General features: G+C 43.2%; 1 protein-coding gene and 1 pseudogene across 1 annotated transcript in view; both read left to right on the forward strand.

Annotated features, from left to right (window-relative positions):
- The window catches only part of LOC125137454 (40S ribosomal protein S23-like), a 75,456-nt pseudogene extending 59,129 nt beyond the window's left edge, over nt 1-16,327 (forward strand).
- Nucleotides 16,328-16,852: 525 nt separating this feature from the next.
- The window catches only part of OTUD4 (OTU deubiquitinase 4), a 47,749-nt gene continuing 37,431 nt past the window's right edge, over nt 16,853-27,170 (forward strand). Inside the window, exons 1-3 of the mRNA XM_047798271.1 lie at nt 16,853-17,517; nt 22,118-22,201; nt 25,495-25,545. Coding sequence (XP_047654227.1) covers nt 17,359-17,517; nt 22,118-22,201; nt 25,495-25,545 — 294 coding nt within the window. The 5' untranslated portion in view covers nt 16,853-17,358. The remainder of the gene's footprint in view (nt 17,518-22,117; nt 22,202-25,494; nt 25,546-27,170) is intronic.

Below are 27,170 nucleotides of genomic sequence, written 5' to 3' on the forward strand. Positions count from 1 at the left end.
CTGAAACAGAGCACCCAGCAAGGGGCACTCATATCCAGACCTCTCAGAAATAGCCTTTGCTCGTGGGATGGCAAAGTTCTCGGAGGTGCCACATTGGTGAGAGTTACTGGAAATCTACCTCCGGGACGGCTGGGAGAACTTGGTCTTGGGGAAACACCTTGCCTCCATCATTCTGCTGTGAAGTCACCCAAGAGGTGCCACAAGAAGCTGCTCATATCAGAGGTGTCATGTGCTGATGGCCGTGGGTGCTGCTGGCCAGCACAGGAGCCTGGGGAGAAGAGCAACCAGGAAGAGGAGCTCCTTTCTCCAAGGTTCTCCCAACCTCCACTGACAAAGCTTAGCACCAGGCCAGCTGACAAAGGAGGAAGCCCTGCCTCACTATCATCGAGTAGGCAAAGAAAGGTGGATTTGGAGCTGCGAGGTAAGAAGTCAGTAACCGGCACAGGGTATTTATGGGGCTTTCTTAAATACTTGAGGAAATACCATCCACCAGCCTTACTCTGTATACTCAAATACACCTTAGCCAGACAAGGAGGAGGGCATATAGGGTCTCAGTGATAGGGATGGAGTAGGCACAGGTGGTTGTAGAAGTTCCATTAGGGGATCATAGATAAAGAGGGAAACCTGGGGGGTGTTGGGAGACCACTGTAAGTTCGAGAAAGCCATCAGAACAAGGCAGCCTTGCTTGATTAGTAGAGGTTCAAGAACTACCTCAGGTCATGGGGGGGGGATGGGATGAGGTCTGCATTCAGATTTAGACCAAGGGCAAGAGTTTGAAGACCGCCCTTCAGCTGATTTGAATATACACCAGATACTAAGGAGGAGCTACTACTCCCAGAAAGGAAGAGGCGGGCCTTTCCCACCCCCACTCCCCTTGGATGATAAAACTCTGGCCCACCAGATCCTTGGGCAGAGCCTTCTTGCCTGCCTGCTTGCATCTCTCACAAGTGTGCCATCCTAACAGATCTGTCTCTTTCCTATCACTTTGTCTCTTGCTGCATTCCTTCCACATGGAGGCATAAAGAACCTGAACCTCAGTGAGTCCAGACACAGGGTGAGTAATTCTAATTTAAAACCGTGGGTTTAAGTCCCAATCTGGCTTTAGGCTGGGTTCGAGTCCCGGCACGGGGGTTCAAGTCTGGGAATTTGCCAATTATCTGGGCTCGGCAAATTCTCCAGGTGAAAGGGGGCTACTTAAAAATGTAAAAGGAAGAGTTAAAAGTCTTGCCTCAAGAAGAGCTTTTTTGGTTCAGAATAGATGACTGATGAAGGGAATTTGTTAGTCTCTTACTCTGATCTGAGGAATGACATGGAAATATGTTACTAAGGGACCTTTAGCTCTACAGAGGCAATGGAAATTATATACAGCTAAAGTAAATTTTATTTCTATGAAAATGTGTGATGTACTCTAAGGAAAAGGAACTCAAACGTTTACGTGGGAATCCATTCACTGGTGGAGGAAGCTGTAAAGGTGGTGTTTAGGCATGTGGAAAAACAAATATGACATGTTCCAACTGAGATGCATTCAAATTTTAATTAGGAAAACGACATGGGTTGAGCTAAGTGGCAAAATTTACCAACTTTTCTTTTTCAGTTCCGTCTCTCCTTATCTTTACAAAGTAAGGGTTTGGTGTTCTGACATGTTACAGCTGGCAGAGCTTCGTATTGTATTAGTTCAGTCAGGGAAGGAAAAGACACAGGAGTTCTCTTGTGTGACACAACAGGTTAAGGATCCAGTGTTGTCACTGCAGTGGCTCAGGTCACTGCTGTGGTGCAGGTTCCCTCTTTGGCCCAGGAACTTCCACATGTCATGGGCACACTAAAACAAAACCCAAAACAACAACAAACCCCACCTCCCGCCAACTAGGTATTGCTACAGCGAAAGACCCAGAGCAGGCAGCAGAAGCAACAGCCACCTCGTGGTAAATGGAAGGGAGGTTATTGGGATTGTCGTTCACCTTTGAGGAGGAAGGCCCCCTCTGGAGCTGGGGACCCAGCATCTGAGACCTGTGAGAGGGAAGTAAAGGTGGGGGTGCTGAAACAAACTGGGTGGATACAGCTGGGAACAGGAAAAAAGTCAGGAAAGAATCCCTCACTCTTTCTCCCACCTTCCAGTCTCCCTCTAGTACCCCCTCATGGCAGAATTGAACGGCCAGCGGGCAAAAGGGTCTGGGAAGCGTGACTTGCAAAGTCCTAGTCCTGGCATCCATACCGGAAGCTATAAAAGGGTCAACTGGGGGTTGAGAGACTCTAGGTAAATAATCAATTCAGTAAGCTAGCTAAAGGCATCATTTAAGACTTTTCTTCTTTGTTTTGTCTTTTCATGTTTTAGGAAGGGACATCATTGCATATCACAGTGGAACAGGGAATGTGGCTTTTTCTTGGCTTAGCACCCTCGTCCCTCTGGTAGGTGCCCAAGGCCCTACTGGGACCTTGACAAGACTTAAGCTATTGGATGAAACCTCTGTACTCAGCTGAAGTCAGCTGTCAAGCTGGAGGCCTGCCAGCACGGCAGCCAAGAGAGTAGGCGTGTGCAGAGGCCTGGAGTTTACCTTTGTGAAGGCTGTGGCTACTGGCTGGCCAGTAAGCCCTCCCAGTAATCCTGGGAGCCCACTCATTTAGTGCTTCTTGGGCACTACGCTCCTATTTTCTATGACATTTTATTCCTATGTTGATATCCCATGCACCAGCCCCTATCTCACCTCTCCCTACGTGGCTTCAGCTATTTTTTTTTATTTAGTCACACAAATCAAATGTCCTTTTCTTAAATTTCTTTCATAGCATAACTCAATGGCTCATTAAAACCCATACTTACATCAATAGCCTATGGGCTAGTGATGCGTCTTTGCACAAGTTAGGGAAATAGCTTGTTCATTCTGTTCTCAAGAGAATGAGAAGGGCTTTCTTCCCTCGAATGTGTTTAATGCAAAGAAAGAAAACATATTAAAATAAATTGAGGAGTTCCTGCAATGGTGCATTGGGTTAAGAATCTGACTGCAGGGAGTTCCCGTCGTGGCGCAGTGGTTAACGAATCCGACTAGGAACCATGAGGTTGCGGGTTCGGTCCCTGCCCTTGCTCAGTGGGTTAAGGATCCGGCGTTGCCGTGACCTGTGGTGTAGGTTGCAGACGCGGCTCAGATCCTGCGTTGCTGTGGCTCTGGCGTAGGCCGGTGGCTACAGCTCCGATTAGACCCCTAGCCTGGGAACCTCCATATGCCGCGGGAGCGGCCCAAAGAAATAGTAAAAAGACAAAAAAAAAAAAATCTGACTGCAGTGGCTCAGGTCACTGTGGCGGCATGGGTTCAATCCTTGGCCTGGTGGCACAGTGGGTTAAAAGGATCCAGCATTGCTGCAGCTGCCATTTAGGTCACAACTGCAGCTCAGATTCATAGACTGTGGGTGTGGCCATAAAATAAAATAAAATTTAAAAAAAAAACCAAGTAGAAAGTTCATAACCTCGTATATTTTTCTCACTCTACTGGCGTTATGTTTTACTTTTCCCTGGCACTCTACATTTTCCACTTTTGTATCTTAGATTAACTATGGATAAGATCTTTATAAAGGTGGATAGTTAGAAGACTGAGTTATTAGAAAAATTACAGATATTTTTCCTAGAAGAATAATACCCAATAAGCTTATTCTATTACCAAATCAGTCTAAATATTTTAAATTTTGCTAATTGAGGAAACGGAGAGCAACACTGATTGTGTTGATTGAAAACATAGTAGATTATTTTTTTCTTTCTTTTTTTTTTGGTCTTTTTTTTTTTGCTATTTCTTTGGGCTGCTTCTGCGGCATATGGAGGTTCCCAGACTAGGGGTCTAATCAGAGCTGTAGCCACCGGCCTACGCCAGAGCCACAGCAACGCGTGATCCGAGCCACGTCTGCAACCTACACCACAGGTCACGGCAACGCCGGATCCTTAACCCACTGAGCAAGGGCAGGGACCGAACCCGCAACCTCATGGTTCCTAGTCGGATTTGTTAACCACTGCGCCACGACAGGAACTCCTTTTTCTTTCTTTTTTAATCTTTTTAGGGCAGCACCCGTGGCATATGGAGGCTCCCAGGCTAGAGGTCCAATTAGAGCTGTAGCTGCCAGTCTACACCACAGCCACAGCAATGCTAGATCCTTAACCCACTGAGCGAGGCCAGGGATCGAACCCACAACCTCATAGTTCCTAGCCAGATTCATTTTCACTGAGCCACGATGGGAACTCCAAAAACTAGTAGATTTTGAACACAAGAAAATGTTAGCCACTTTATGAAATCAAACCTTGTAGTAGATTTGAAGGCAAATTGTGAAATACATTCAATTTTAGCTTTTTAAGTTTATTTCAAATACTTAAACATTATTTTATTTATTATAACAACTCTATTGAAGTGTAATTCACATGCCATAAAATTCACCCTTTTAAAGTGCACAATTTCGGAGTTCCCGTCTTGGCTCAGTGGTTAACGAATCCAACTAGGAACCATGAGGTTGAAGGTTTGATCCCTGGCCTCACTCACTGGGTTAAGGATCCAGCATTGCCATGAGCTGTGGTGTAGGTTGCAGATGAGACTCGGATCTGGCATTGCTGTGGCAGTGGCGTGGGCCAGTGTCTATAGCTCTGATTAAACCCCTAGCCTGGGAACCTCCATATGCCGAGGGTGCGGCCCTAGAAAAGACAAAAATAAATAAATAATAAAAAAATTAATAAAGTGCACAATTTCATGGTTTTTAGTATAGTCAGAGAGTTGTGCAACCATTACCATGATCTAATTTTAGAACATCTCCATCTGCTCTCAAAAATTGTGCCTATTAGCAATTAGTCCCCATTTTCCCCACCTCTCAGCCTGTGGCAACCATAAATCTGCTTTCTGTCTCTATGGATTTTCTTGTTCTGGACATTTCATATAAATGGAATTATACCTGTGGACTTTTGTGACGGGCTTTCTTCATTTAGCATAGTTTTCAAGGTTCATTCATTTTGTAGTATATATCAGTACTACTATTTTTATTGCTAAATGACATTCCATTAAAGGAATATACCATATTTTGTTTACCCATGCATCATTTGATGGACATTTGGGTTGTTTCTGCTTTTGGGCTTTTATGAGTAATGTTGCTGTGAACGTTAATATACACGTTTTTTGTGTGGACATGTATTTTTAATTTTCTTGAACATATACCTTAGAGTAGAATTGCTAGATCACATGGTAACTGGAAAAATTTTTCTACAGGGGCTGCACCATTTTACAATCCCTTCAGCAATGTGTGAGTGTCCCAATTTCTTTGCATCCTTGTTATCTGTCTTGTTACATCTTTTTGGTTGTAGCTGTCCTGGTGGGTTTGCAGTGGAATTGCACTGTAATTCATATTTTCGATTTACATACTCATGATTAATAAAGAGCATTTTTTCATGTGCTCATTGGCCATTTGTATATCTTTTTGGAGAAACAAATAGGGATTATGTTAAATCTGTAGCTCAGCTTGAGAAGTATGCTCATCTTAACAGTATTTAATATTCTGATCCATGAACATGTGATGCCTTTCCATGTATTTATGTCTTCTTTAATTTCTTTCAACAATGTTAGTTCTGCACAAGTTCTTGAACTTCTTCAGTTAATTCCTTACTAAGATTTTATTCTTTTTGATTCCATTGTAAGTAGAGATCTTTTCTTGATGTTATTTTTAATTTTCTTAATTTTTGTCTTTTTCCTTGTTGGCTACCCCATGGAATATGGAGTTTCTGGGCCAGGGATAGGATCTGAGCTGCAATTGCAACCTACGCCGCAGGTTAGCCATGGCGTAGGTCACCAGATGCTTAACGCACTGTGCCAGGCCAGGGATTGAACCTTCAACCCAGCGCTCCAGAGATGCTGCCAATTCCATTGTGTTACAGCTAGAACTCCTCTTTTTTTTTTTTTTTTGTCTTTTTTGCTATTTCTTGGGCCGCTCCGGTGGCATATGGAGGTTCCCAGGCTAGGGGTCGAATCGGAGCTGCAGCCCCCGGCCTATGCCAGAGCCACAGCAACACAGGATCAGAGCCGCGTCTGCAACCTACACCACAGGTCACGGCAACGCCAGATCCGAGCCGCGTCTGCAACCTACACCACAGGTCACGGCAACGCCAGATCCTTAACCCACTGAGCAAGGGCAGGGACCGAACCCGCAACCTCATGGTTCCTAGTCGGATTCATTAACCACTGCGCCACGACGGGAACTCCTAGAACTCCTCTTAATGTCATTTTTAGACTGTCTATTGCTAATATGTAGAAATACAATTGACTTTTTTTTATTGATCTTGTATCTTGCAACCTAGCTGAACTTGTTTATTAACTCTTAAAGTTTTCTGGTGAACTCAATTTTATTTTTTCAGTGAGAAAATACATCATTCATATGCCTCTCACATATGGACCTCCTTTACTTTTAGAAAAAATTTTTTTCTCCATTTACACTTCTTTTGTCAACTTTGTTTAAACTCTTGCTCCTCTGATAGTACTGCTATATTGTGTAACTCGTAAATGTGTGCACTGCAAAGGTTTGCTGAACAAATCTTCAGATAACAGTATATTCACACAAGCAGGTGGACATAGATCAGTATATAAAAGTAATGAAACAAACTGTTTTCTCAAAATTAGAATGTTTATGAAGAATTATCTTCATATGCCTTGATTTGTGGTTGTCCATTGCCCTACGGTGGGAAGAAGGTACAGGGCATTTTCTAAAAGATAAAGTTCTCAACAAGACATGGGAGGTAAAGAATCAGAGATGAGTGGGAGCAGAGACTCTCCAGTAGGAGTCAGAATAGTAAAGCCCTCTTGGAGTCAAAATCAGGGAGACCTAGACTTATTGCTATGGCCTTAATTAAAAAATATTTGTGTTGTTCTGTATTTGTTTTCAAATTGTTACTTTAGACTTCTGTTGTTCCAGTCAAAATGGAATAACTGGGAGTTTATTGACCTTCCCTCCTGAAATAACCAAACATTCAGGTGAAAGACATGAATCAATGATTTTCAAGACAATGGATATTAGAAAACAAAGGAGCGTGATTGCTGATAGATGGGAAACAGGTGTGGTGAGTTCTTCGTGTACCCCAACTTAATGCCTGGACAGAGATTGTAGGCCGTGATACAGAGAGGGAACCCAGGCAAAGTCTGGCAAAGGGCAAGGTATGGGGAAAGGGGCATAGAACGTCCATGCCCTCTGAGAGCTCCACGCTCCACCAATCTCCATGCATTAACCAATCCCAAAGCTCTCTAAAACTTGTCTTTTTGGAATTGTAGGCAGGCTTTGTCACATAGGCATGGTTGATTAAATCACTGGCCCCCTGTGATTGAACTCAACCTTCAGCCCCTCTGTCCTCCCAGGAAGTTGGAGTAGGACTGAAAGTTCAACCTGTTATTCATCATTGGTTCCCCAGGCAACTAGCCTATCCTTAGGTTACCCAGGGGTTTTCCAAAAAAGTCACCTGTTAACAAAGGCGCCTCTATCATTCTCTTCACTTAGGAAATTCCAAGAGTTTAGGAGCTCTGTGCCAGCAACTGAGAGGAACAAAGACCAAATACGTATTTCTAAGTCCCAATATCCCAAGTAGTTTTTTGTAAAGTTATACACACACCTACTAAATGACCCAGCCACTACACTCCTAGGAAATTTGCCTGAGAGAAATAGAGAGTTCACATCAGCTTTATTTTTAATAGACTCAAACTGGGAATAACCCAAATGTCCATGAACAGGTGAACGGATGAACAATGTGTAGTGTGTCCAGAACAATGAAATATTACTCAGGAATGAAAGAAATGAACTATTGATACATGAATGGATCAATCTCTAAATATGCCAAGTGAATCAAGTCCGACAAAAAGGAGTTGATTTTGAAGGGGGTCCGTTCTTATAAAACTCTGGAAAATGCAAACTCATCCATAGTTTCAGTTATGAACTGAATTGTATCCTCCCCTAATTATTTCCTAGCCATGAGAACCTCAGAATGTAACTGTTTGGGGACAGTGTTTTAAAAGGGTAATTAAGTCAAAATGAGGTCATTAGGGTGAACCCTAATGCAGTCAATCCTTTTAAAAGAACATTTCTGGGAGTTCCTGTTGTGGCTCAGCAGAAACAAATCTAACTAGTATCCATGAGGATGCAGGTTCAATCCCCGGCCTTGCTCAGTGGGTTAAGGATCCGGCGTTGCCATGAGCCGTGGTGTGGGTCGCAGATGCAGCTCAGATCCTGCCTTGCTGTGGCTGTGTTGTGGGCTGGTAGCTTTAGCTCCAATTGGACCCCTAAACCAGGAACCTCCATATGCCACGGTGTGGCCCTAAAAAAATAAAAGAACATTTCTGGAGTTCCTGTGTGGCTCAGTGGGTTAAGGTCCAGTATTGTCTCTGTGAGGATTCGGGTTCTATCCCTGGCCTCGAACAGTAGGTTAAGGAGACAGTGTTGCCGTGAGCTGTGATGTAGGTCGCAGATGCAGCTCGGATCCTATGCTGCTGTGGCTGTGGCTCCAATTTGACCTCCAGCCTGGGAACTTCCATATGCCCCAGGTGTGGCCCTAAAAAGAAAAGAAAAGAAAAGAATATTTCTACTCAGATGGCTACAGAGAGACTATGTGAAGTCATAGGGGAAAGATACCCATCTACAAACCAAGGAAAGAGGCCTCAAAAAAACAGCTCTCAGGACACCTTGATCTCAAACTTTTACTTTGGAATTGTGATAAAACACATTGCTGTTGGTTAAGCCCCCCAGTCTGTGGTATTTTGTCATAGCAGCCCCAGCAAACTAATACAGTGACAGAAAACAAATAAGTAGTTCCTTGGAGGGTCAGGGAGGTCTGGGTTAAAGAGATTACAAAGGAAAGCAGGAAACTCAGTACATGCTCATTACCTTGATTGTAGTAATGGGTTCATAGATACATAGGTCAAGACTTACCAAACTGTACACTTTAAACATGTGCATTTTATTGTGTGTCAATTGCATTCTCAATACAGCTATCAAAATTATTTCTCATTTACACTGCTCTTCACAGAAGTATGTTCCATATCTACATTTTTTGTTCTTATTAATTATCATAATAATTAACTGCAAGACTATTGGGATTTTATGTTGCAATTGTCTTAAGGAACAAAATTTCATCTTTGTCTTTGCCTAAAGATATTTCAGGCACAACTTGTTTTTTGGGTTTTTTGTTTTCTGCTTTTTGGGTTTTGGGTTTTTTTGCTGCACCCATGACATACGGAAGTTCCCAGGCCAAGGATCAAATCTGAGTTGCCACAGCTGTGACCTATGCCACAGCTGTGGCAATGCCAGATCCTTAACCTGCTGCACCACAAGGGGAACTCCAATTTACTAAGCTTCTTTTTTTTTGGGGGGGGGGGGTGCATCCCCAGTGTTGTTTTTGTATGTGTATGCTTTGCTTTATTGTGCTTCTCAGAAACTGTGTTTTTTATAAACTGAAAAATTTTGGCCACCCTACATTGAGCACATTTTTTGGCACCATTTTTCCAAGAGTATTTGCTCACTTCATGTCTCTGTGTCACATTTTCATAATTCTCACAATATTTCAGACATTTTTGAGGCATGACCCCCCACACACACCAGCAAAAAAATTACAACTGGCTGAAGGCTCAGATGATGCTTAGCATTTTTTTAGCAATAAAGTTGTTTTTTTGTTTGTTTTTTTAATGACCACACCCATAGCACATGGAAGTTCCCAGGCTAGGGGTTGAATCCAAGCCACACCTGCGATATATGCTGCAGCTTGTGCAACACCGGATCCTTAACCCACCGAGTGAGGCCAGAGATCATGCTCGCATCCTCACAGACACTATGTTGGGCTCTTAACCTGCTGAGCCACAACAGGAACTCTGAAAGTATTATTATTTTTTTTACTAAGGAATGGACATTGCTTTTTTAGACATAATGCAATTGCACACTTGTTAAACTACAGTGTAGTGTCGACATAATGTTTATATGCACTGGGGAATCAAAAAATTCCTGTGACTTGCTTTATGGCAATGGTGTGGAATGGAACACACAATTTCTTCCAGGTATGCCTATGTATATAAAACAATGAGTAGAGCATAAAGATTGGAATCTTTAAGAATTTTTCATGATGATCCAAAACAGGGATTATGGACTTGGGATACAAGTGAGCTGTCTGTTTCCACCTCTCACATTAATTTAAAAACCCACAATTTCCTTTTCTTGGCTGGTATGCACTGTCCCCCTGCTGCCATCCCAGTTTTCAGATGCTCCTAGATATGATGGTTGAGAAAACACAGATTTCTCTGCCTTATCCCTTGTTACTCTGATTCAAGAAACCTAGAGTGGGATTCAGAAATCTAACTTTTTTAGAGTTCCCAACGTGGCTCAGTGGTTAATGAATCCGACTAGGAATCATGAGGTTTGGGGTTCGATCCCTGGCCTTGCTCAGTGGGTTAAGGATCCGGCATTGCCGTGAGCTGTGGTATAGGTTGCAGACGCGGCTCGGATCCTGTGTTGCTGTGGCTCTGGCAAAGGCCAGGAGCTACTGCTCCGAATCGACCCCTGGCCTGGGAACCTCCATATGCCAAGGGTGCGGCCCTAGAAAATCCAAAAAAAAAAAAAAAGACGGAAATCTAACATTTTCATTACAGAACATTTCAAATATGTACAAAGTAGAAGGAATAGTATAATAACACCCATATACACGTCACCTAATTTCAACAATAATTATCTCATGGCCCAATCTTTGATACCTCTGTCCCCATCCTTTCCCTTCAATATCAGTGATTTGTAGTTTTCAGAAGTTCTCTGGGTAGTTGTGATAAACACACTCACAAACACAGACATCATTAAGAAGCTCAATAGTGTTCAAATTGTATGTGCATATTAAAATGTATTAAATTTCTATTGTTGAACATTTAGATTATCTTCAATTCTTTGTTTATAAAGAAAAATATGTATAACCTCACCCACAGCCCTGGTCAAATATTTGGGCCTCAACTACTGTTTCCATAGTTATAAGTTTTCATTCTAAATATTTATGTCATTGAGAGATTTATTGGAAATACGTGAAAATGTTTAGTGAGTCTTGATTGATTTGTTCATCTGAGTGGGCAAAAACAAATACAGTCTTGGACACTTGGGAAATTCAAAATAATCTTAAATTGTACAAGCTTACAAAGAGGTTACAATTCCACACTGTAGATCTAAAATAATTCCTTTTGGAGTTCCTGTTGTGGCTCAGCAGGTAACAAACCTGACTAGTATCCATGAGGACAAGGGCTCAATCCCTGACCTCGCTCAGTGGGCTAAGGATCCAGTGTTGCCGTGAGCTGCTGCGTAGGTTGCAGACAAGGCTCGGATCCCGCGTTGCTGTGGCTGTGGTGGAGGCCAGCAGCTATAGCTCCGATTTGACCCCTAGCCTGGGAACTTCCATATGCCTTGGGTGCCGCCCTAAAAAGACAAACAAACATCAGAAAAGCTTTTTGGAAGTCCTTTAACATTTGAGATTTGCAAATTTTCAACAAAAAAATTTTTTTCTTGAACGTTCCAGAAAAAAATATGTTCTGTGATACTCAGGTAGTAACTTCTGTAAATTAATTTGGCCCCAAACACCACTACGTATTTAATACTGGAAGAAAGATATGCTATAATGCAGAGACTGAGTAGCTGTAATAAGAACAAACAACAAAAATGGTTGGTTATGTAAGTTTATTTTTCCTCTCACAAAAGGGGCTGGAGGTGAGTGATCTAAGCCTTCAGGCTGTAAAGCATGCAGGGACCGCAATTCCTTCATCTCCTTGCTCTATCAACTCTTAGGGTGTTGTCTTTGTAATCAATGCTGGCTTTATTCCAACCACGTTTTCAAATGAGCCCAGGGGAGGCTCTTCTTCAAAGAGAAGACCTGGAAGTTAAACTTAGCAATTCTGCTCATAAATCATTGGCCTAAAAGAGTCACATGGTCACATTTAGTTCCAGTGTAAGCTGGGAAATGTGTGCATGGTCACCCAGCTAATATTTAGGAGAAATAAAATGCAGAGAGGACAGTTAGTAGTCTCTAGCACACAGGATCTGAAAAAAATAGGTCTTTCTTCATAAAAATAGATTTTTTGGTAGGATTTAATTACTTGAATTTTTACAGAAAACAAAATCAAAATGCTATGTAGCAATAAAGCCCAGATGTTCTTATGTTTTTCTATTTTTGTAAAGGATTTTATAAATTAAAGCAAATTCCACTTACTGGCAACTTTACTAGAGAACTAGTAAGACCAGTAAGAGCATTAAATTAGTGATTTATTTTCATGAATTATTGACATACATTCTATGTCTACTTAGTAAAGAGAAACAATGGAGTGTTATATCTGTATTATTGATTGATTGCTGTGTAACAACTTATTCCCAAATTTAGGAACTTAATACAACAAACATTTATTATCTCAGTTTCTGAGGTACAAGAATCTCAGAATTAAGAATCTCAGAGCTTGAACTGTAATTAAAAAAATTTAAAAAAAAACAACAAAAGCAGAAATTGGCAGAATATTGTAAATCGACTATATTTAAAAAATTAAAATCAAACAAACAAACAAAAGAATCTCAGAGCTTGGCTGGATAGTTCTGGCTCGGGGTTCCTCATGAAGTCGCAGTGAAAATTTCAGCCACGGCTGCAGTCATCTAAAGCTTGAATGAGAGTGGGGACCGACTTCAAAGCTGACTCACAGGCTGAGGCTCCAGTTCCCCACCAAGAGAACCGCTCTGTAAGTCTGCCCAGGACCCATAGCAACCAACGTCTATTGCACTCATGCACAAGAGTGTAAAAGGGCAATTAAAATGGCAAAAATGTCTCTTAGAACCTAATCTCAGGAGTGACATACCATCAGTTTTGCTTTATCCGACCGATCATATAGACCAAGCTTGCTATAAGGTGGAGGCAGTTACACAGGAGTGTGAATACCAGGAGCCAGGGATCTTTGGGGACCATCTTAGAGGCTGGCTACCAATACACCTAACCTTTTATTGGGAAAAACTGCAGAAAACCTACCATTTTTTAAAAAAAAACAAAATCACATCCAACGCAACGATTAGCTCCAAACTATGTCAGAACAAATAAATGGACTTGAGGTCTTAACTATGCACAAGAGGAAGAAGTTGACACATTTGCATGGGATGACTTTGATTAATTGCATTAGATTCTCAGGAGCATTTGAATCCTTCAGGGTTTATTTGATTAAAACGTCTGTTCACTTTTGCTAGTCACAAATTACTTCCCAGAGCGAACATTTTCAATCAGATGTGGTTTCTGGGAAAGTTTCAGAGGTTAATGTTAACAAGTGAAGGTCCTTTGAAAGCAAGTGAGTTCCTTTAAGTATTGGTCCCATTTACAGTCATAGGATCCTTTAACTTTGAGCTATGAACAGTGAGCTATATTTGGGGATTTGGCATACAGAGGGTCTGTCTTGGATTAGGTCTCAAAATACCTAAAGGATTTCCTTAAACAGACCCAGGGGCAGATACAACAGGTGTTCTACTTCTAATTTGGGAACCAGAAGCAGCCAATTTAGGTTGAGGCTACTCTGCACTCATTCAGCAGGAGTGTGGATAATACTTTTGCCGACACAGGAAGTGTAGAAAAGACTGAAATGCATTATTCTTCTAATGCTTCCAATAACAAACTACATTTTTATAAGATAACATAAATTTGTGATGAATTCTGATAAAGGCCTCTGTATTCTTAGTATTTAATAATTCATTTAAGAAAATACCGAAAGTCAACTCTAATGTCAAGTTCTATACTAGAATACTTTTTTCAGTGATTGTGTCCACTCTTATTTTGATCATACTGTTGTCAGTGAATTAGATTTTTGCGATGGGAAATAAAGACGTTGTAGCATTAGTGATGTATTTGGTTTCCTTTTTAAAGTACTTCAAAGGAATTTTGGGGTTTTAGAAAATGGTGATATTATGGTATTAAAAATATGGAGTTCCTTTGTGGTGCAGCAGAAACAAATCTGACTAGCACCCATGAGGATGCAGGTTCGATCCCTGGCCTCGCTCAGTGGGTTAAGGATCTGGCGTTGCCATGAGCTGTGGTGTACGTCGAAGACGCGGCTCTGATCTGGTGTTGCTGTGGCTGTGGTGTAGGTGGGCAGCTGTAGTTGCTGTGGGTGTGGCCCTTAAAAAAAGGCAAAAAAAGCAAAAAAAACCCAAAAAGCTTTGATAACTTTTTATATGCACAATAATTTCATTTTGAGTGGCTAATAGTCTTTCAAGCATATTTTCTATTTTAAGCCTTATCCGTATTTTAATCTTATTTAAATGTGCTTACATATATATATATGTATATATATATAATCTTTTTAGGGCTGCACCTGTGGCATATGGAGGTTCCCAGGCTAGGGGTCAAATCAGAGCTGTAGCCTCCAGCCTATACCACAGCTCACAGCAACGCCGGATCTTTAACCCACTGATCAAGGCCAGGGATCGAACCCAAAACCTCATGGTTCCTAGTCAGTTTCATTTCCATTGTGCCACAATGGGAACTCCCAAAATCAATCAAAGCGTTTTGAATGACTTCTAAAAAGAGAATTGAAGCAATGTAATCATGAATATTTCAATTACAAAATAAGGTTTTATAAATTTTCAAATGTAAAGCCCCTGAAAATGTTTCTAATATATCTTTAAGATAATTAGCAATGCAATCTTACCATGCTAGACACAGTAGATGTCCCATAAATACATACTGAACATGAGAATTTTTATTGAAGGGATATGAACATAAATGTTAGAAAGGGTGTGGTTTTCTTTTGGCATATCAGCAAGTCTGTTGCTTTTTATTTTTTTATTTTTTATTTTTTTTGGTCTTTTTGCTATTTCTTGGGCCGCTCCCTCGGCATATGGAGGTTCCCAGGCTAGGGGTCGAATCGGAGGCCTACGCCAGAGCCTCTGTTGCTTTTTAAATTAATGCTACCAAATCTACTCATTTTAAGAATTCAGTATTTAGGAGTTCCTGCTGTGGTGTGGCAGGTTAAGATCCAGCATTGTCTGTGGTAGCTTGGGCATGGATTTAATCCCTGACCTTGAACAGTGTTAAGGATCCAGTGTTGCCACAGGTGTGGTTGTGGGTTGCAGCTGTAGCTCTGGTTTGATCCCATGGCCCAGAAACTTCCATATGTCAAAAAAAAAAAAGAAAGAAAAAAAGAATTCAATATGTAAATATTTAAGCTCTAGAGTTTACATATTACTTTCTTTTCAATTCCTCTGTGGGTTTAAAAGGCAAGCCATGTTTGGAGTTCCCTGGTGGCCTAGTGGTTAAGGATCCAGCATTTGTTACTGCTGTGGTTTGGGCTATGGCCATGGTGTGGGTTCAAACTCTGGCCCAGAGAACTTCTGCATGCCCACACGGATGTAAAAAAAAGAAAAGCAAGCCATGTTTTAAAAGAAGAAAAGCCAGACACTGTAAATAGTGACAACACTGGGTAGTTATTTTTGAGTGGAATGAGAAGTATAGGCAATGTATACATATTTTTAAGGAAAGAACACATTTGGCTTAAATCTAGATTTTTCTAAAAGTGATTCTGAGTGTTTATTTCTCTACAGAATGTACAAAATTAAATATTGGAAAAAGGAAATTCATTTAGGTCAGAATATTTTTTTGTATTCTCTAAAAACACAATTGGATATTGAATCTTTGAACCATAACATTTAAAAATGTGAATACACAAATCATTAATTGCACCCAGTACTGAAAACAAATTTCTAAAATAGAGTTTTCAGTAATTTGCACTGGCTTCTCACCATCTGGCCTGCTTTGCCCCCATTGCAAAGAGTGTGACCACGTCTAAATCTACAATAACACTTTAGTTCCTCCAGCCCCGCCCTGCTGCATCGTGGCTTTACGACTGGTGTGGATTTTATGATTAACCATGTGCTTAAATGATTAGGACACCAGATGCTCTTCAGTAAATGAAATTCTGGTGTCACAAAAACATGCTGGATAAATTCTGGGTTCTAAAGCATAAATAGTCATTCAATTTCGGAGGGTAGAAAGTTGAGCAGGAAGATCCAACAAGCTTAAAACTTCCTCTGGGTTCCAGCAAGCACTGGAATCCAGGGCAGGTCAAGCACGTTATTAAACAATTACAAGATGAATTTTTAATAGAAAATCTCTTTTTCCGACCAGCGACATCTCTTTGTGCTGGAGGGGGAGGGGGAACCACAAGGTCTGTAGCAAAGGCATCATTCTGCCACGGTGCTTGAGCAGTACTTCTACTCTCTAAGAGGAATCAGCAGTCTACGGTTGATTTATGGACAGTCTGTGTCGCCCCGCAAGGTGCCGGTTCCAGGAGCCTTCGCCAATTAGCTCTATTTTCTGCTTAAGCCCTTAAAGCCACCTCCATGGAAACGCCAGGAGCCGAGGCCAGGGGGAGGGGAGCAGACAGGTGCGCCCTCTGTTTGCAAATACACAAAGGGCCGACCCAGCGGCCTCGGTGTCCCTGGCAACTCCACGCACGCGGGGCGCGCGCACTTCCCGCGGCCCCGCGGCGCAGTGGGTGGATGGCGGGCGGGGCAGCGCGCGCAGGTCGCGGCGCGTCTGCTAGCTGAGACCCTCGGCCTCTTCGCGGGCGATGTGCGGGGGAAGCGCGAAGCAGGCTCCGGGCGGCGGCGGCGGCGGCTTGGGCCCCGCGCTGTAGGGACTTGTAGTCCGCGTGCCTCGCGGGCGCCTCCCAGGGGTAGGCCGGCCACGCGTCCCCGCCCGCCGCAGGCCGACTTCCTGCAGCCGCGTAAACTACACCTCCCACCGTCCTCTCCGCTGTCGGGCCGAAAGCGAAAACAAATTCTGGGCTGCGAGGGTGCTGCCCTCCACCCGGCGCCCCCGCCCGCTCCCCGCCCCTCCGGCGCCCTCCTGCGAGGTGGGGAGACGAAGGGCCGCGTCTTTCTCTTTCGGCTTCCTGGGCTCCCGGTGTGGGGGCTGCGCGGGGACCGCGGGCCTTGCTTCACCTGATCCGGCCCCGCGCGCTCGGGGGGCGGTGGTTTCCTCGCGGAGGCGGGGCTGCGACCCCCGGCCCAGTAGCTGAATCGGGCGGCGAGGCCGCAGGGAAGTGACTCCTCGCTCTCGGGTGTTGGTGAATTCCCCCCGCTGGCCCCTGGGCGCGTGGTCGCTCGGGAGGCGGCCGCGTGCGCCCGGCCGTGCATTAGGCAGGGCTCCCTATGAGCGCGGACCGCAGCCCCCGGCCGCCGTCTGCCGCCGCCGCCCGACCAGCCCGAACCCGAGCCCGAGCCGGAGTGCGAGCCCGAGCCGCCGCCCGTCCCCGGCCCGGGCGTCGAGGAGCCGGCGGCGCTGCCATGTGGGGCTAGCCCGCGCCGCGCCGGGCCTGCAGCGCGACCGGCAACATGGAGGCGGCCGTCGGCGCCCCGGACGGCGGCGACCAGGGCGGCGCGGGGCCCCGCGAGGACGCGACGCCCATGGACGCCTATCTTCGGAAACTGGGCTTGTATCGGAAACTGGTCGCCAAGGACGGGTCGTGCCTGTTCCGGGCCGTGGCGGAGCAGGTAATGTGGCGGCCGCCGGGAGGGGGGAAGGAAGGCGGCGGGGCCGGGTGGGAGGCGGCAGGCCGGCCCGGCCCGGCTGCGCGTGGCCCAGCTGTCGTCATAGTGGCCCATTGTCACGCCGGAACGAGACGCTGCCCTGGGTCTGGAACCTTTAAATCGAAACTTAAAAACCTGATTGTCGTCCTTCCTGGCCAAAGGATAATTAGTTGAGGCCAGCCGGTGAGGCCTGCTGAGAGCCCGTGTACTTGATTGATGGCTGGGGACTTGGCGAAATGCTGTTTCCCCCGTCGGTTCCGCATTCATCCGCTGTGGTTTTATATGCACAGTGTTCACACCAGTAAACCTAATGTTGACTAGAGGAGGTGGTGCACTAGCCTTGACTCCGGGAACATGATTTTTTCCTGTTATTGGACTTTGGAACGGGGGGTAGCCAAGCCCGCCGAGGTCCATCCGAATCAGGAGGGGGAAATGTGCGGTTTGGGAAAAGCCTGACTTTGGAAAATAGAGAATGTTGGAAGAGAATTGTCTTTGAGTAGATTCCATACTTTATTATCCTTTGTAAGGCAATGTAGGTATACGAAAAATGACTGACTTAAGTGTTTCGCTCTTGGTGGTAGGAAGGTTGTATATACCTGGGGTTCTTTAGGCCCTTAAACCGAATTTCTCCCCGTTGATGGTCGAAATCTCTTTCTAACACCGTTCTTGGGAGGGTATTTCTGATTTTTTGTATTTCTGGAAAAGGGCTTATTCCGTGTTACATAACACAGTGTACTTGGTAGGTATGCAGTCACCAAAACCCATCCTATATTAAAAAATAGCTGCTGAAATAGTTGGACAAAAGTTTCACATTACTGCCCTGGTTTGTATTTCCTCTCTCACAGTTTGCTTTTCTTTGGCTTAAGATCCACGCCTCCCTTCCCCTCTCCTCCCACCTTCGGAGTCTTTGCATTTCTTTCTCTCACCTTTTTTGAATGCTAAATAGTTTTCCAAATTTCTGTTCGTGAGCAAATGTTTTCCTTAACATCTGTAGACCAGACTATTCTCATTTTTTTCTACCTCCAAAGGCCAGTCATTTATTTTCCAAAGGCCCTTGTTTTCACGTAGTAGCAAGAAATCTTTTTTTTAAAACAAGAAATTGATTTAACTGGTCCATACCTTTGCATTTGTTGCAGGCCTTATCATTCAGACATTCTGAACCAAGCTCCCCAAGTCGCACTCTGTCTTTTTCAGTTCAATAGTATTTTTAGGGTTTGAGGATGTTCTTACATTGCTTTGGGATGAGTTCCCACCAACACACCCCAGTCTTTACTTTGGGTAGATAAACTGTCCCATTCATGAATTTTCCTGATCTCCATCTGTTCTCTACCTCAGCCTTCCTGGATTCCTCAGCACCTCCAGAAGCAGAGGGAGGAGGTGAAAGTAAACTGTCTATTGACACATGTTGTTAACTCTAGCAAGAGTTGGCTAAGGAAGGAGGTGAAAACCAATAGAAGTAAAGGAAGTGTGGTGCTTATTTGGAGTTGAAATATCCCACATCCTAGCTTATAACGCGAAAGTGTTTCTGGTTTCAGTACTACATGCCATAGATAATTGGCTAACTTGATTATACAGAATCTGTTTTTAAGTAGAAAGGAACAAGAGCTAGCTGGTTACACCAAGAACTCAGCTAGGCCATTTTACTGTATCTTATTGCGATGGGATTTAAGTTAGGTTTAAGGGAATAACCCTTCCAATTATGTGACTCTGGCTTTTAATGTACTGAGCTTTTAGAAAGTTGAATACCGTGAATCTTGGGGCAAAGCTCAGTTTTTCAGTAGTCAGGGACTAAAGGTGTAGCCTTGATGGCCAGAGGCAGTGTGTGTTGTAGGGGGCAGGGGAAGGAAGTAACAGCAACCTCAGGCTGCCCTTTAAAATATGTGCAAAGGATTTACTTTTTGTGCCAATGATTTCTCCAGTAAATTCAAAATAATTGTCATTTCTAAAAAGTAGTCCCTGTAAGTAATCTAAACGGCCGCCCGTGGGGGTGGGGGTTGGGGGGAAGACTTGAATTAGCAGGAGTCTTTCCCTCCAAATTACCTGATTTAGACTGGCCCTTCCCTTTTTACACTACTGGACTTGGGCCTGCAGGAGGCCTGACCTGAATCTGCTCTGTGGCCCTGGAGCTAAAAATAGGGTGCTCTTAGAGGACTTGGTGAAGCAGCGCATCTCTGCCTTTCTCGGTGTTTATCATTATCTATCCTCAGTAAAGATTGGAAAGCCTCCTGTTTCTAGCTTATTTTCATGTGTATGATAATTGGCAAAAATATTTGTCACACAATTTGAATTTTTCCTGAGTGTCCTCGAACTTGCACAACTTTATGCTTTTTAAACAGTGGTCGTTTAATAACCTTGCTTCTGTTAACGGTACTTGGCTTTGTAAAGCCCCAGCATCCCACACTGGATGGACACTGTCAAGAGTTTTGCTTCTGATTAAGATGTTCAGATTTCATGTGCTAATAAAGCCTTTGTTAAAACAGGAGAAAAAACAAGCAATGTGCCTGTCACTGTTTTTGATGGAAATTAAGTTCCTCACTATGTCTGCCACCTGTTGCTAGGTAAACTGTTTGAAGACTAGATTCACTTTGCTAATGACAGGAAAGCCCTATCAGATGACACTGTGGTTTACTCAAACTAACACCTAGATTCATAATAGTGTCTAACACAGCTCCTGGAAAGAAGTGTTGCTTAATGATTTTGTTGAATTGGCTGAGAAATTGTATGGTGGTTATTTTTCTGCTTGGGTAGTCCTGGTAGTGCTTTTTATTCTTTTCTTTTATTTTATTGTCTTTTTGCCATTTTCTTGGGCTGCTCCTGCGGCATATGGAGGTTCCCAAGCTAGGGGTTGAATTGGAGCTGTAGCCACCGGCCTACGCCAGAGCCACAGCAACGCAGGATCCCCAACCCACCTGCAAGGCCAGGGATCCAACCTGCAACCTCATGATTCCTAGTCGGATTCGTTAACCACTAAACCATGACGGGAACTCCCTGGTAGTGCTTTTTAGTGGTTCTGGGCCAGCAATGTGGGCATACTCCACCAAGCTGAAAACTAGCTAGTGTTCTGAAGACAAACTCATGGCTGACCTCAGCTAGTGCATCTTCAGGGTAAAGGGACATGCTAGCTGTCCAGACAGTTTTGCCTCTGGATCTGTACGTGTACCTGAGCCTTGGCTGTTACTCACAGAGACCTGTAAATGTGCATCTGGAGCTTCCCTTTTCCTCAGTTCTTTCCTCACTCTGAACATAAGGGAGAATCACTCAGTTGGAGCTTCTTAAAAGCTCCTTTCTAATGTTAGAAATTCTGAAGAGGCCTTGATAGTTGTTTGAAATGTGGTTATTTTATTTATTTATTTATTTCGTCTTTTGTCTTTTTAGGGCCCCACCCTCGGCATATGGAGGTTTCCAGGCTAGGGGTCCAGTCCGAGCTGCAGCTGCCAGGCTATGCCAAGACCCAAGCCGCACGTCTGCGACCTACACCATGGCTCATGGCAACGCTGGATCCTTAACCCACTGAGCAAGGCCAAGAATCGAACCAGCAACCTCATGGTTCCCAGTCGGATTCTTTTCCACTGTGCCAAGATGGGAACTCCGCAATGTGGTTATTTTAAATGTCATTTTTTTCCTCTTATAGGAACACCTGTTGTGACACTTAGTAATAGGAAAAATTTTCAATCTCTTTTTAGCGTGGTGGTTAAAGTAATGGAGACTAGCCAAAGAGTTCCTAACTATTTGATAGTATTAGTTTGTTTCAAACCAGAGTTATAGAATTTTAGTAAGAGACAGAATGCCACTGAGTTATTTTGTTGAACTAGGTGTTGAACAGAAGAAAACACAGGCTGCAAAGTGAGAGGATTTGGATTATCTTTATGGGGTGGCTTATTTCAGGTGGTGCTTTTAGATTCTGGGCATAAGCAGGTTTCAAGGCTGTTGAAATGACAGCATGGGGGCACGTGTGCATCCTGTGTGCTGCTCACTGGGTATTTGAGAATCATGTAAGCCTGACAACCTAAGGATATAAGAATGAGTACCTTAGTTTTTCTGAAACCACGGTGGACTTAAACTTGTCAAAATTACTGGGAAAAAGAAATTTATCTCTTATGGGTTTAACACCTCAAGAAGGGTTTTGTTGAAGTTGCCTGTTTGTTTGATTTTCCAGCAAGCATAGGAGGAAGCTAAGTACTGTGTAGCAGGAATTCTGTTAGCCCTGCTTTGTGAAGAGCAAAGTTATAGCTGAGGACCAGCCAGGAGAAGAAAGTATCTTAATTTACAAAGATTTCCTCAAAGGAGTGATATCAGTCACCTAAAGGAGAAATGGTAATATTCTCTTTATAGAATGACATCTGGCTTCAGAAGTACTGCTGTTTGAAATGTGTTGTGTCATCGGTTTGGTTTGTGGAAGAGGTAGGAATGAATAAAAAGCTAGACATTTTAGAAAGAAAGGGAAATGGAGACTGATGCCCATGGGCTGTGAGGTTATGTTGGATGTGAAAGAGAACGTTCTAGGTCATAACGTGGAGCATCTCTTGGCACAGTGCTTGATGGTGTGTTGCTCTTCCCTTGGCAGGTGCTGCACTCTCAGTCTCGCCATGTTGAAGTCAGAATGGCCTGTATTCATTATCTTCGAGAGAACCGAGAGAAATTTGAAGCGGTAACTTTGTCATTTTAAACTCGTAATGCTATCTTGACTTATATTACATTTCAGCCTTTAGAATGGTCTCGTGGGAATTTCACAGGTTGGATCTTTTTTTCTTTTCTTTTTATGGCCACACCCATGGCGTGTTGGAAGTTCCCAGGCAAGGGGTTGAATCAGAGCTGCATCTGCAGGCCTACACCATAGCCACAGCAACACCTGATATGAGCTGCAGCTGCTATGTACACCACAGCCACAGCAACAGTGGATCCTTAACCCACTGCGGGAGGCCAGGGATCAAACCCACATCCTCATGGACACTCTGTTGGGTTCTTAACCCGCTGAGCCACAATGGGAACTACACAGGTTAGATCTCAATACAGGTTATGAAAATAACCCTTATTAAAAACTTCTTTATTGAATTCAAATCCAGTTATGGCCATCTGTGATTTTTTTTTTAAGACTATTTTGTGGTATTTATTCAGACATTTAGAAAGCTTCTGTGACAGGTCACTGAACCGTAGTGGCTGGAGGAATGCCTGGGGCAGGATCCTTGCATATTACCTGTGAGCTTTGTGGGATATGATGGGGAAATAGGGTGTTGTGGTTAACAGTTTTCTGTGATTAGTAACCCCCCAGGAATTGTAAAAACTGCAGACTTGGAGGATAAGAAATATGTTGAGCATAGCTAATGTTGAGCTTTTGATTTTATCAAAAGGCATGTATAGATTTTTAATTTTCAGGGTTTGTTACTGTGAATCACATATCAGAACATTGTAATTATGTAAATAATGACGAGTCGTTAATAGATTGTAGCAGTTAATTAGTAGTTCACAGAATATCAACTTACTGTAATTTTCTCCATAATTTGTAGTAGGCTGTGAAGTAAGATGCCACAGTGACCCATTTTCATTTTACACTGAGAGACTTATAAGAGTTTCTAGTTCTTGGTTTTATGACTTAGGATTATGACATCTGACAGCTTTAAATGGTATTTTCCCTCATGGACTGCCAAAGGATCATCAACAGTTTGTACAGAACTCAGTTCTAAGACTTAATGGGTAAATAGTTCTTAGTTTAGATGTACTCTTGGATTGGAGTTCCTGTAGTCAAGCAAAATATTATTTACTGGCAACATCTTTCTGGGTGCCGTGTTATAAGATGGATAGTAATATATTTCAGGAAGGAGAGTTACCTCCTTGATCAGGAGGTTTGAAAACTAGTCTTAATGTGGGAGTTAGCGAAGGGAGTTATTACATGGTGTGATGGAAACTAGTTCGGGGAAGTGGATTGGTCTTTAAGTATTTGAAGAAATTACAGGTGAATTAGTTATTATTATTGGCCATAGTGGGTAAAGCTTTGTTGATAATGAAGTTGCTAGCTTTGGTTTAGCATTTTCTATGAGCCAGCAGGTATTGTTTTAAGTGCTTTCCATGTATTTATTGAGCTCTTAATAGTCTTGAGAAGGTATTATCAGAGGTTGAAAGTTCCAAGGGGGAAGGTTTCATTTTCCTTAAAATGAATACCTCCCAACAGTTTCTATTGGCTGGAATTGAAAAAGACTGTCATGGGAAGAGGGGGTGTGCCTTGTAACTGACAGTGTTTAGTTGGTGCCTAGCTGAATATTCTGTGATTAGAAAGGAGAATCTCAGGTGAGATGCAGGCTTGTGTTCAGAGTACCTCTGTTTCTCTTCCAACTTTGGTTTTGTGTGTTTTGGGTTTTTTTTTTTTAAGTCTAATAAATAATCACCTAATACTGAGTAGCCTCTTCTTGGTGGGATATTTAAAATATGTTGCTATTTTATTACAAGTGTCTGTTAAACTTAGGATACTTTTTGAAAATTTGACAGTATACGATTTATAAAAGAATGAATCTCCATCCTAACAAAAAAAATCTATGGGTATTTGAAGGATTTTTTATAGACTGAGGAGTATACTTTAATGTTTTTAAGTGTATCACTTTGCTAAATTAACTGGGACTGTAATTTAAATAAAATTGATTTGAACACAGACAAATGTGTTTTAGAGCTTTCTCAAGTAAATTAGTGCAATTACTTTTTTTTTGGTCTTTTTTTTTTTTTTTTTTGTCCTTTCTAGGGCTCCCCCCACAGCATATGGAGCTTCCCAGGCTAGGGGTCTAATCGGAGCTGTAGCCACCAGCCTACGCCAGAGCCACAGCAGCGTGGGATCGGAGCCAAGTCTGCAAACTATACCACAGCTCACGGCAATGCCAGATCCTTAACCCCTGAGCAAGGCCAGGGATTGAACCTGCAACTTCATGGTTCCTAGTTGGATTCCTTAACCACTGAACCACGATGGGAACTCCTTCTTGTTTTGTTTTGTTTGTTTTTGTCTTTTTGCCATTTCTTGGGCCGCTCTCTCGGCATATGGAGGTTCCCAGGCTAGGGTTCTAATCAGAGCTGTAGCCGCCGTCCTACACCAGAGCCACAGCAACGCAGGATCCAAGCCACGTCTGCCACCTACACCACAGCTCACAGCAACGCCAGATCCTTAACCCACTGAGCAAGGCCAGGGATCGAACCTTCATCCTCAGGGATGCTAGTAAGGTTTGTTTCCATTGATAGAAAGTCCTAAATTAGTGCAACTGCTATGAAAAGCAAAAAAGTTATTATGTAGCCTGAATAAACTCAATTTTCTTTTTATGTTAAAGTAACAATGAAGCTAGCTGTATTAGAAAAACCTTGTTGATTCTTCAAAATATCTTTAGTGTTATTAATCCTTGTCCTTGTTTTAGTATAATGACCTAAAAGACAATGCATGTTCATACCCATTAGTAAACTAATATTTCTTAGCTAGTTCATCTGTCTTTAATTCGTTGGCCATTACTAAGATAGTTTCTGAGTACCTGCTGTGACCTTGAATGGCCTTCTCCCTCTGATCAGCATGCCTGGGCTCAAGGCCCTCTGCACACATGTGTACAGTGGGGTTCCTCTCTGTGCCCTCCCCACCAGGTGGCCCTGCTCCTGCTGGCCAGGGTACTCTTGTCTGCCCAGTACAGTGCTCTCTGCTGCCCCTCAGGCTGCCTTGCCCCTGTGCCCATCTAGGTCCTGTCTAGGAAATGTTTTCTGATGGTTTTCCTTCTTTAAATTCTTTTGTGTGTTTACGATGTTTTCTTCATGATTTGTATATATTTTCATAATGAGATGTTTTCTGCATATATATGTATATATATTTACGATTACTGATGTATCCAAGGTTTGTATAAAAATTTAGGAATTTACAGTGAAGAGGTTAACTGTTGTTTCGATGTATTCATAATGGACCTTCTTCTTTTTTTTTTTCCCCCACAGTTTATAGAAGGGTCATTTGAAGAATATTTAAAACGTTTAGAAAATCCACAGGTATGCAGTAATCATCTAATGTATTTCTGTCTTTTATGTATTCGGGTAATGTATTCAAAAGTCATTAAACCATGAGATTATTACATTGTGTGGAGGGGTTTCCTTATAAACATTTCCTGTCTTAGGTACACATTTTCTTAAGCATTTAATTGGAAGGCAGTTGGATCTGTGTACTTGTACTGAGTGTGCCTGAGAATAGTTGTGCTTTTTATGTCTGTCGTAATGGCATGTGCATGTAGCATAGGGTAACACTGCTGATGATTTTCAGGGTGCTGTGCTGGTATGTATATGGGGCTCCTCAGGGCAGTATTTGACTGCTTCCTCAAACAACTGAAAAGACAGCATTTTTTTTTTTTTTTGCCTTTTCTAGGGCCACTCCTGCTGCATATGGAGGTTCCCAGGCTGGGGGGTCGAATCAGAGCTGTAGTCGCCAGTCTACGCCAGAGCCACAGCAACGCGGGATCCGGGCCACATCTGTGATCTACACCACAGCTCATGGCAATGCCGGATCCTTAACCCACTGAGCAAGGCCAGGGATCCAACCTGCAACCTCGTGGTTCCTAGTCAGATTCGTTTCCACTGCACCACAATGGGAACTCCAAGACAGCATTTTTGTTTGTTTTCTTTTTTTCCTTTTTTAAAATTTATTTATTTATTGCTTTTTAGGGCCACACCTGCAGCATGTGGAAGTTACCAGGCTAGGGGTTGAATTGAAGCTAAAGCCCTGCGCTACACCACAGCCACAGCAACCCAGGATCTGAACCATGTCTGGGACCTACACCACAGCTCACGGCCATGCCAGATCCTTAACCCCGTGAGCGAGGCCAGGGATCAAACCTGTATCCTCATGGGTTCTAGCAGAGTTTGTTAACTGCTGAGCCACAAAGGGAACTCCCCCCCTTTTTTTTTTTTTAATGGAGGTTCTATTCCCTTTGGTCAGCGTGAGAAGTAGGAAAAGACTGTTAGAGTAAAAAGGACAGCACTTCTCTACCGAGTCCCACTGCCAGCACTTTCTCAGTCTCTTTGAAGTTAAAAGAAATTTTTTTTCCTGCTTACAAAACCAATGTTCCTTCTGTAAAAATTCAGATGTTAATGGAATGTCAAGTATAATGTTCCATCATCTGCAGAAGTAATCACTGTTAAGGTTTTTTTCTTTTTAGGGCTATACCTGTGGCATATGGAAGTTCCCAGGCTAGGGGTTGAATCAGAGCTACAGCTGCCAGCCTATGCCACAGCAACAGCAGTGCGGAATCCGAGTCATGTATGTTCACCTGTACCACAGCTCATGGCAACGACGGATCCTTAACCCACTGCGCAGGGCCAGGGATTGAACCTGCGTCCTCATGGATACTGGTCAGGTCCAATACTGCCGGGCCACAATGGAAACTCTCATGGTTGAGTTTAAAATGACATTAGCAAAGGAAAAAGCTAAGAGAAGGAGTAAGATAGGGAGGCAAGGGTATGATAACATAGGAATAGGGTGTCTGATTGATGTTTTCTGTCTCCATTCAATTCCTTAGCTCTAATGTGAGTGCTTGTTGTGGGCCAAGGGTGGCCAGGCACCCAGGATGCAGAGGTAACTGGGATTTGGACATTGTTCTCTGGAGGTTTCCCTGTAGTAGGGA

The sequence above is a fragment of the Phacochoerus africanus genome, chromosome 10 (assembly GCF_016906955.1).
Source record: "Phacochoerus africanus isolate WHEZ1 chromosome 10, ROS_Pafr_v1, whole genome shotgun sequence".
Lineage (NCBI taxonomy): Eukaryota > Metazoa > Chordata > Mammalia > Artiodactyla > Suidae > Phacochoerus > Phacochoerus africanus.